The sequence below is a fragment of the Sphaerodactylus townsendi genome, linkage group LG02 (genome assembly GCF_021028975.2).
Source record: "Sphaerodactylus townsendi isolate TG3544 linkage group LG02, MPM_Stown_v2.3, whole genome shotgun sequence".
Classification (NCBI taxonomy): Eukaryota; Metazoa; Chordata; class Lepidosauria; order Squamata; family Sphaerodactylidae; genus Sphaerodactylus; species Sphaerodactylus townsendi.
In genome coordinates, this window is record NC_059426.1 from 28033783 (window position 1) to 28044465 (window position 10683).

The following is a 10683-nucleotide window of genomic DNA, read 5'->3' on the forward strand; positions in this document are numbered from 1 at the left end:
GCAAGCTGCAAAAGGGGGCTTGGCGCAAGAGGCGGGAGGTTGGGGGGTTGCGGGGGAGGGGGGCTTCTCTCGTCTTCAGGGCAGCCCAGGAGTCTGGCTTCGCTCCTCCTCCTACCTGAGATGGGAAGAGAGAAGAGTTTGGATTTATCCCCCCCCCCCATTTCTGTCCTGTAAGGAGACTCAAAGGAGTTTACAATCTCCTTTCCCTCCCCCCCTCACAACAAACACCCTGTGAGGTGGGTGGGGCTGAGAGAGCTCCGAAGAACTGTGACTCACTAGCCCAAGGTCACCCAGCTGGCGTGTGGGGGAGTGCACAGGTTAATCTGGTTCCCCAGATAAGCCTCCAACTCTGGAGAGGTGGAGAGGTAGGTTCACTAACTATCCTATTCTAAGATGCGCAGGAGACGCATTCTCTCCCTTGGCATGGTGAAAGTAAGATGGAGAGTTCTGAGAAGGAGGAGGAAGCAAGGGAGGAAGTCCCTAAGAGTATCAGTCTACATCAAAAGAAAGAACCAGCATGTTAGAGTAAAGGTGACAAATTCCTAGGTCTCTTTCTAGGCTCATTCCCAGAATAATGCACTTTCAAACTGCTTTGAAGCTGTGCAGAATGGCTCCACTTGCAAACAGTTGTGAAAGTGGTTTGAAAACGCATTATTTTGCATGTGCGGAAGGTGCCCTAGTCACTGGCTATCTAGTAAAAAAAACCTCTATAGGTTGAGGCAGGAAACAGTGTAAAGTCCCTTTCTTCCAACACACAGCTTAAGTGGCAGAGCAGGGAATCAAACCCAGTTCTCCAGATTAGAGTGCACCTGCTCTTAACCACTACACCACACAGTGGTATGCTGGGGAAAGAGGGGGCTATCTTAATTCCCCTCCCCTGTACCAACCAAAGTTCAGGTTTTTCTACAGAAAGGGTTGCTTTCCTGCGCCATCCTCTCTTTCCTTCTTCCCTTTTAATTCTCCTCCGGGGATCGGTTTGGATGTCTGGAGACTTCACCACACACCGCCCCCACCCACTCCCATTGCTGCGGATCTGAATGCGCGTCCCAATGCTTAAATAGTTTTTTTTAATCGATCTAGGACTCTGACACCTGCAGCTGGTCTGAGGAAGGAGGGAGCATTCCGTTTGCTCCTCCGGAACCGTGTTGGCACGTGGCTCCAATCGGATTAAAAGCATCTTCTAAGGCCCCTACCGTACATGCAGAATAATGCACTTCCAATGCACTTTGCAGCTGGATTTTACTGTGCTGAATACCAAAACCCCTTGCAAACAATTGTGAAAGTGCATTTAAAGTGCATTACTCTGCATGTGCGGAAGGGGCCTAAAAGAAGTTTGCAAAACCCATCTCTTGTTCCTATAAATAGCCTGGGTGACAGGTATTTCTCACCCACCTGCAGAAATGCTAGAAAACTCTGCAAGGGGGGGACGGGGGATTGGTCTAAACCGTGGATTAAATCCCTTCTCCATTTGTAACTTAGCAAAGCGAACGGGTTTAACACATACAATAACGTCGGCATCAGCCAGAATTTTTTTAAAAAGTCTTCGCTCGCTGATGCACAGCGCTGTTTTGTTCTTGTACACCTTATTGGGAATAGACAAGGCGAGAGTAGGAATAGTGCTGTTTCTGGGGAAGCGTTCGCTCCGTGGCCTCTAGATGGCGTCAAAGAGTAAATAATAAGTAAGTACCCCCCCCTCCTCTCCTCTCCTCAAAGAACTCAGAAGTGACTGTCCAATATAAAAGCAAACCAGAGTTTTAGGTGCTTTAAAAATGTTAAGAGTGTTATTTCCTAAGAAAATTTGAAGCTAAATTATTCTCACTTAAAACGAACAGTTAGCCTACCAAATAGGCCGCACTTCCTGTAACATTCACTTCATCTGCCTTTTTGGAAGAGGGCAAAAAAATCTTGGGCGAATGCAGGCAAACTGCTGCAAATAAATCGGAGATGAAATAAACTCGCCAAGTGTGTATGTTAAAAGAATTAAGGCGGGGAAAAAATCAGCTGTTTCTGATATTGCAGGATGTGCAGATTAAAAAACTTTACAAAACAAAAAGGGGTGAGAGAAGACGCGTTTTAAAGATTTGAACAGTTAAAGTGGCAAGTGGAAGATAGATTTCCACGCACAGGCGCTTTTTGGGGGGAGGGGTGAGTACATTCCCCCCGACATCCACTTGAGGGGACAAATTCGACTCTGCACTTGCACCCACCAGAAAATATCAGAGGAATAACAGCTATGCAAAACTGTTTATCACACAGGCATCACACACACACACACACCCCACACACTTCTAAACTCCGGCAGGAACAGCTTTCCCTGCTTTCCCCGTCTGGATTCTCACACTCGTGTCGAGACCCGCTTTGGTCTTCCCCACGTGCGGCTCTCCGGTTTGCACCCTCCCCCTTGGCCGACCCGGCGCGCCTGGCACAAAGGGCTCCCCCCCTCCCCTCCCCAGCTCAGCTTTGACTCCGCCGGGTTTCTGGGGAGTCTGTCGCTGATGGACGTTCGCTGACCCGCCGGAGCGCCGAGTGCTTGATCGCTGAACTGCGAAGGGTCACCGGGGCCCGGGCAGAAACTGGACGGAGGGGCGCGCCTTTGATCTGTCTCGCGACGCACGGGAAACAATGCGGGACTGCTGCTGCCAAAGACCCGGCCGGAGGGCACGCCTCCGCTGCCCCCCGACAACAACAGCCCCCCAACCGACGGGAGGGGAGGCGAGGGAGCCGCGTGCTGGAGCTCACCGAGCGCTCTGCTTTCTTGGGCCCCGGCCGAGCGTGTCCTTTCCTCGCCGCTCCCGGCGCCACAAAGGAGCCCTCCGCTCAGGAATGCTCCCCACTCGGCAGGGGCGAGCCGGGCTGGGTGCCTGCCTGCGGATCGGGGGGGGGGGGGCGATGCGCACCACTGGCTCTGCCTCGGAGGCTTTCCGGGCCATGGTGGGGTCGGTTTTGCTCCTGACAAGGGCGCGCAACCTTTGCGCCAAATGAAGCTGGCAAGTTGGAGACGGGAGGGCGAGAAAGACGCGCGCTCGACGGGCGGGAGGAAAAACTGCCCCCTTTGTGCCTCCTGCCCGCCCTTCCAGACTCCGCTGTTCGGTCCCGCGTTTGCCACCCGCTGCTGTCCTCCTTGGGGGGGGGGGGGGAAGCAGCCGAGTCCGGGCATTTTCTGTCGCCGTCGTGTGCGCACAGTCCCTCGGCTAAGCTAAAGAAGACTCTCGCTGGACACAACAGATGTTTCCATTCAGCTTCTGGGGGGGGGGGGCACTTTGCGGCTGCAACAAAATCCCTTTCCCGGATCATTTCCCCTCCCCACTCCCCGGCGCCCCCTGCAAAATTTGTATGCCCTTTTTTTTAAAAAAGGCTTCAAGTATATTTCAGTCTGCCATGTGCAGTCTGCTCCAACTTTTTTTGTACGTCCATTTTTTTAAAAAAGGGTTTCAAATATATTTCAGTCTGCCATGTGCAGTCTGCTCCAACTTTTTCCCCTCCCTCCTCCGCCCCCACTTTTAAAGTAGTGCAATTATCTCATTGAAACGATTTTCCTTTACCCCCCCCCCCTTAAAGATATGCTGTGACTGTTAAGTTGGTGGTGGTCCCGAGACAAAGGGAGTGAAAATAATTTTCATTTCAGTAATTGCCTTCTGGTCAATTTAACTGTGCCTTATTTTGAAAGAGCGGGTCTAAATGAGATTCCCGTCCCAAATGTGTTCCCAGGCCTGAGCCCGGCCTTTAATTATTCCTGAGGTTTCTAGCCCCCCCCCCCCTCCTCCTCCGACATAAGACGCTGCGCTGAGTAATCACAAAGAAAGCCGAGAGAGCATCCTCGAAGCTTTTCAATAGCCCGGCCACTGATATTCAAATAACGTGCAAAAGGACCATTTGACTGCATGGGGGGGACGGAGGCAATTCGCCATTTGCATAGATCAACTGTCTTTTCAAAAGGGAAGGAGCAGTTGTCTTTCCAGAATATTTAAAGGGAAAAAAAGCGAGAGGGGGAAAAAAAAGCCCAGTTATCAAATCAAGTGCTTAGTTTGGAAGGCTTTCTTTAAAAAAAAAAACGTTTGCATTTTATCTCGGGTTGCCCTTTCCCGTTTGACATGCAAATGCGGCGCAGTTAATTTAGACAATTAAAAGGATTTTCAAGGGGAGCTTTGTCAACGGGGGAAGACGCGCAGGGTTTTCCCCGCGGACCAGCCGAGATAAAGTTGGCGCGAACAAATGATGTCTAGGAGATTAATTAGATATTTGATAAGACATGAATCTCTAATCAGGGGATACAAGGCACAGGGGGGCCGCGGTGCGCTCCCAGTCAAAATTAATAACATTTAACAAGGTTTCCATTTAGGCATGTAATGTCTTTTCCGGAGTATTGACTCTCGCCGTGGATTCCGCTGGGATCGTCTGGCGCGGCCTGGGAGCCCTTCGCCACGGATTCAACAGACAGCGCTTTAAAACAAACATTTGCTCGGGGACAGGTTTAATCCGAAGGGCAGCTCGGAAGGAAACGGCGTCCAAATCCGGAGTGGCCTTTTAGTCCCAATCCTGTTCTGGAGTGGGGTCGAGTGAAGAAGAAGAAGAAGAAGAAGAAGAAGAAGAAGAAGAAGAAGAAGAAGAAGAAGAAGAAGAAGAAGAAGAAGAAGAAGAGTTGGATTTATACTCCCCCCTTTCTCTCCTGTAAGGAGACTCAAAGGGGCTGACAATCTCCTTTCCCTCCCCCCCCCCCCCAATAACAAACTAGGGAACCGTTTTAGTCACTCGGTTTGCAGATCAAGGCTGCTTCGAGAGAGCCATTTAATGCGAATTAATTTTGGCGCCGATTTCGGGGGGGGGGGGACGAATTGTCACCTTAAAATGATGTTCTTAAAGGTTAGATTATTTGGACTCCTGGGGATTTAAGTTGGATTATTTGGACTCCCGGGGATGTAAGGTGTGCAGCTGGTTCGCCCGGTATTTGTTTAATTCGACTTTCGTTCCTGTCACCTTTCAGTTTGATTCGGGGCAGGAGGAGGGAAAAGGTTTGCAGGTTTAAAAAAAGCACGTCGATGTCTGAAGCTGACTGGCGAAGAAAACAACCAGCGCGTCGTTCAGAGTCCTTTAATGATACCAAAAAAAAAAAAAATCGAAAATATTATGTCAAGATTTTCTTTCCCATACAGATAAAACGCATTTAAATTTCTTTCCACAACCTCAACTGACTGGGGTGAGTGAAATGTCAACTCAACATTTTTTTAAATATCTTTTACATATATACCGACCTCCACAAAGTGCATCAGAAATAATAATAATAATAATAATTAATCGTATTTTTTTTTAAAAAAATTCCCCTGAATTTCAGGAATTCACCCCAAAAAACCCCGATCAGGACAGACATTTACAAGGGGAGGGAGAGAACGCAATCCTTCGTGTGTGTGTGTGTGAGTCTGTGTGAGTGAGTGTGTGCGTGAACCCTATTTATACATACGCTTGACGAATGTGAGAAACAGTCCTGTGTGATTTCTCACCTTGAGCTTTTCTCGTGTGTGTGTGTGTGGGTGTGGGTGTGTGTAGGCGCGTGTGGGTTGCGTGTAAAGGACGATTTCTCCTTTTTTTTCCTGGTGTTAAATATAAAAGCGTCCTCGTCGACTTGGTCCAGCAGGACTTGCTCCAGTCTGCGGTAGGTTTCGGACGTGTCGGCTAAATGGTGAATAATCCACTCTGGAAAGGGGGCTGCGTCGCGGTCCCGTGAGGGGGGGAAAGGGACAGTCTGCTCTGCCCAGTCTGCTTTGGGGTCAAGGCGGTGGGGGTGGGTCTCCAGCCGCTCCTCTTGCTCTTCGCCAGGAAGAGCAGCTCGACTGTTATTGGTTTTTTTTTGGGGGGGGGGGGGGGTGGTGGCTTGTTTTGTCTGCGCCTGTGCCCTTCCAGCCGGGTTCAAGGCTCTCCACAACAGCAGTCTCTCAGGGTCCTAAAAGCGCGCCCTTTTTTTTTTGCGTGAGGCTTCCTTGCCCTCCCCCCCCACTCCCTTCCCCAAAAAGAGCTCCTGGAAAAGTGAGCCCAAAGTGGCGGTGCTGCTGGGGGGTCGTCAGCGGGTCCTCTGCTCGCCCCCCAACTCAGGCGCGCGCGCGCGAGCTGAGGCGCCCGGTCCTCCTCCTCCTCTGGCTGCTTGTTCGCGCTCCGCGGGCGCGCCCCCCGTCCCGCCAAAACTTCTCCCGCCCCCCGGCCTGGCCGCCCCTACGAGTCGTTGGGCCCGGCCGCTGCGGAGTCCTTGGCCCGCGCCTCGTGCAGGATGAGGTCCGGCGACTCCGAGCGGGGCGTCTCCAGGTTGCTGGCGTCGGTGTCGCTGTCGCTGCCCTTCTTGCCGCCGCCGCCGCCGCCGCCGTTGTGCGTCTTGATGTGCTTGCTGAGGTGGTCGCTGCGCATGAAGCGCTTGTTGCAGACCGGGCAGGCGAAGCGCTTCTCGCCGGTGTGAGTCCGCAGGTGCCGCTGCAGCTCGTCGGAGCGCGTGAAGCGCTTGCCGCAGAAGAGCCAGTTGCAGACGAAGGGCCGCTCGCCCGTGTGCCAGCGCAGGTGCGCCTTCAGGTGCGACGTCTTGCCGTACACCTTGCCGCAGCCGGGGATGTGGCAGCTGTGCAGGCCCTTGCGCCTCAGGCTGGCCCCCGCCGGCCCCAGCCGCTCGGCCTCCTGGCAATTGGGGCAGTCGCAGGTGGCCCGGCCCGAGTAGCGCCGCGCCGAGCGCGCCGAGCTCCCCCCGGCGGCGGCAGCGGCGGCGGCGGCGCCGGAGATCATGGCGCTGGCGGCGGCCACGGCGGCGCTGGAGTCCGTGTAGGAGGGCAGCACGGGCTTGAAGCCCTCCTGGGTGAGCAGGTGCTGGCTGGTGGAGAGCAGGTGCGAGGCGGCCGTGGAGCCCAGGCCCGTGGAGCTGAAGGCCGAGTGGGTGAGCGAGCCGAAGTCGGCCGGGTTGTAGGTGCCCAGCTGGGAGTGGAGCGAGGCCTGGGGGGCGCCCGAGTGCAGCGAGCCCTGCAGGCCCCCCGCCGGGTTCTGCACCTCCAGCCACGAGCCCGGGTTGGCGTGCACGTCCCACCACGACGAGGCCGCGCCGTTGGCCACCTCGCCCGCCGCCAGCGTGGAGTGGAAGCCGGACTTGTACCACGACTCGTAGGGGTGCGCCATGCCCACGCGCGGGTACAGGCTCTCGGCCGCCGAGCTGTGCACCTTGGAGATGAAGGCCGACTGGCCGCCCGCCTCCTGCGCCGCCGCCGACACGCCCGCCGCCGCCGCCGCCGAGTTGGAGAAGAGCCCGCCGTAGTCGCTGCTGAAGGCCGACGAGGTGGGCGAGGTGGAGGCCAGGCAGAAGGCGCTGTTGGCCGAGCCGCTGCCGCCGGCCAGGGCGCCCGAGCCGCGGCTGGTGGCCACCGCGAAGCCCGACAGGCTGGAGCCCAGGTTGCAGCTGGAGCTGGAGCGCTTCCACGGGTGGAAGCTGCCCTTGGCGAAGGCGCTCGACTCCGGCAAGGTGGTCAGCGGGCTGGTGTTGCCGATCTTGTTGCAAGTGGCGGCCAGCATGGCCAAGGGGGTGGTTCCGAAGCGTGGCTCTTCCTGCGGCGGGGGGGGGGGGGAAGGGGAGGGGAAGGGAGGGGGGGGAGAGAAAACGGAGCTCGTGAACTTCGCCCCCAAGCCCCGCACTAGGCACACCGGCGCGGCCAGGCACGCCACCCGCGTCCCTCTCCCGCACCCACAAGGTCACCAAGGCGCCCGCCCCGGACGCGTCCTCCTGCGAAAAGTTGCGCGCACGCAAGCGAGTACCTGCGGTTTTGTTTAGTTGGGAAAGGAGAAAATCCCATTCAGGTCCATCGCCTCTTAACCTTTTGGGTTCCTCCCGAGGACTTTTCATGCGCTTCAGAAGGAAAACATCCACCCCACCACCACCCCGTCCGCGCACGGAATGGTATGCCCACCACGACAGCCTGTGCTGTTCGCAAGAGAAACACCCGGTTTTTTGCAGAAAAAACGCCTGGTCCCTTCAGAAAGGGCTTTGAAGGCAGGACTGAGACTCTCTCTTTTTCTGCTGGTGGTGGCTAAATCCCGCCGGTCTCAAAAAGCAAAGACGCAAAGCAAAACTGCCTGCTTTTATCTAAAGCCTTTATCTAGAAACAAAAACAAATGGCCCGAAAACGTCAGCCAAGCGGCGTTTTTGGAGGATATTTTTGGAGAGGGAAGCCATTCAAACGCAGCAATGTAAGGAAAAGAAGTCCGGGGTGGGGGGACCACAACATTGGAAACAGGACAAATATAAAGCAAAAGGATCTTGCTTCCATCTGACAAGTAAACCCGATTTGAAAAGCAGCCTTCTCTCCCTTCGGCGCCTCCATACTCTTGCCAGGCGCGCGTACCCTTTGCTTTGCAGCTACAGCAACAGTTTGGGTCGCGGTGCCCCCAACAGATGAAGAAAAACTACACGCATCGCCTTAAAACGAAACCCGCGCTCAGTGGATAGAGATGCGTCTCTGGACTCACCCCGAGGATAGACGTAGCCATAGCCAAGTCCCTTGGCTGGGCGCTGGGCTCGGGAGGGGGGCTCTGCCTTGTGCGCAGCCTGTCGAGTTTGCGCGGCGTCCTCCCAGTTCCCCGCTGTACTCCACCGGCACCACCACCACTAAGTACACTCCTGGCTCTGGACAGCTAAACTCAGCCTAAGTGTGGGGAGCGCCTGCTTTGAAGTACCGCTGGCTGAGACTCTCGCCCAATGAAGGCGCAGAAAGAGCAGGCAGGAGTTGCCTCGGAGCCAATCAGAAACTTGGAGGTGCAAGAACCCAGGGCTCCGGGCGCGTGCCACTCAAAGGCATAAGGATATATATGGATTCCCCCCTTAAGCCTTTGAGTGGCACGCGCCCGGAGCAGTGCGCTTTTTGCCTTTTAAAAGAATTCTATTGTGATTTAACTTTTTTTTTTAGGAAAAAAAATAATAAAGCCTGGGCTTAAATATCCTTTAAGGTTGTGACCGGAGACGTGTAAGGACGACAGGTTGCTCTTTTAGGAATCGTTTCGTCAACGGGCGCGGTGGGGGGGGGGGGAAGCCACAAAAGGCAACCTGGGGTGGTTTTTTTTGCACGTTTTATTCTCCCTTCTCCCTCCTCCCACTTGTGTTCGATTCTCCCTTTATACCTCGAACTTCTCACAGCTCATTAATCCGCCGATTCATTCAGCAGAAAATAAATAGCTGTCCTACTAAATCTGCAATTGCCACCGGGGGATTCTTTTACCCCCCCCCCCCCAGCTAGGCCTATCAGCTTGGTCTCTAAAGGATGGGGACAGTCCTATATTGCATGGTACAAAAGGCACGAAAAGCATTTGAAGAAGGTCAGCAAACACTCTACCTCCGTTACCTGCAAGGGCATTTAGATCCTCGGCGCACTTGCACATTTGTTTGTTTAGTTTGGAATTACGTTTTAAACAAAATAGACATTTCAATGAGATGATATAATTTTTTGCTTTTTGCTTTTCTTAGGAAAATAACTAATTCCGGTCACCTGGGTCGTACTGTATTTCTGAACCTGCAAAGAGCAGGTGATTGTAAAGGTGTGTACGACAATAAAGACTCAGTCTTCGCCAGATTGGGGAGACGGACTTTGGGGGCTCATCTCTTCCCCCCCCCCGCACCCCTCCCCTCCCCGCACGCGAGCATACCAACGGCCAAAGAGTTGCAGCAGCTTTATTCTATTTGCATGAGTCCAGAATGTGAACTTTACGCAGTTCGCTGCCACAGGGGCGAAGGAGCCGGATTCGTTTAAGGAATTGCATCAAACTCACCCGATCTGTGTCCGGGCGAAAAGATCAACTTTCTTGAGACTCCTTTGCGATGCTCTCTGCACTACCGGGGTTATTTCCCCCGTTTGTCCGCCTGCTCCTCGCAGCGGTTATGAGGAAGGGAAGATGGAAATGCGGAGAGCTAAACTTGGCCTCTTTCTCCTGCTAAATCTTCTGTTGTGTCACAGCTGCTTCCTCCGAGCTTCACCAGTTCGCAGATGCAAAATACACGTGGTTGGAAGGGGGGGGGGGATCACGATTCCCCCAACCCAACTAGTCCGCCTGTTTTCCTTATGTCATCATTTTTAAAAACTTCAAAAACTCTAGAATATAATAAAATGAGATGTTGTGCCAGCTCGTACAAACGCACGATCTGGTCCCCAAACCACTCCTCCAACCTAAACCGGCTACGATACAGCAAGAAGATCCTTTCTTTGGACCCTTGAGCGCCACCCCCTGCTCTTTGGTTTGGAGGAAGGGGCTGCGGCGGTAGAAGCCAAAATGCTAGGACGGTAGGAATCGGAGTCTCCTGCTTATCTCTCCCCCACCTCAACCTCCTTCTGTCTTTGCACGGTAACCCAGGCTGAGCTCTGGAGCTGGGGAAGAGAAGGGGGGGGGGGTGGTAAACGAGGAAGGCGAAATTCACCCGGGGAGACAGAAACCAGACCTCTACCCAAGGGTGCTCTGTGGGTGTGCGTGGGGGGGGGGGAGTGAACTACTGAAAAGCGATCTGGGAGGGGATCCAGTAGCCCAGCTGAGGCAGGGACATCAGGCTTGGAGGTTTCGCCCAGCCAACAGGTGACCGTCTTCGCCATGCCTCTTAGCCAGGAAGAGAGATGCGCTCTTCTGTTTATCCACAGAAAGCCCACCAGTGCCTCTGGTAATAGAGGTGATGGTTAAGTGGCGCTGGGG

At 54.2% G+C, this 10683-nt stretch overlaps 1 protein-coding gene across 2 annotated transcripts; it reads right to left on the reverse strand.

Annotated features, from left to right (window-relative positions):
- Positions 1–6102: 6102 nt before the first annotated feature.
- Positions 6103–9935, reverse strand: SP9 (Sp9 transcription factor). 2 transcript variants are annotated; one of them, XM_048483342.1, is made up of 2 exons: positions 9775–9935; positions 6103–7563 (listed from the first exon to the last, which is right to left on the reverse strand). In XM_048483342.1, exon 2 carries the CDS (start codon positions 7528–7530, stop codon positions 6202–6204), a length of 1329 nt encoding a protein of 442 aa, XP_048339299.1. In that variant the 5' UTR covers positions 7531–7563; positions 9775–9935; the 3' UTR covers positions 6103–6201. The 2 variants fall into 2 exon arrangements, with proteins under 2 accessions (XP_048339299.1, XP_048339298.1); XM_048483341.1 differs by lacking the exon at positions 9775–9935 and adding an exon at positions 8482–8630.
- Positions 9936–10683: the final 748 nt, after the last annotated feature.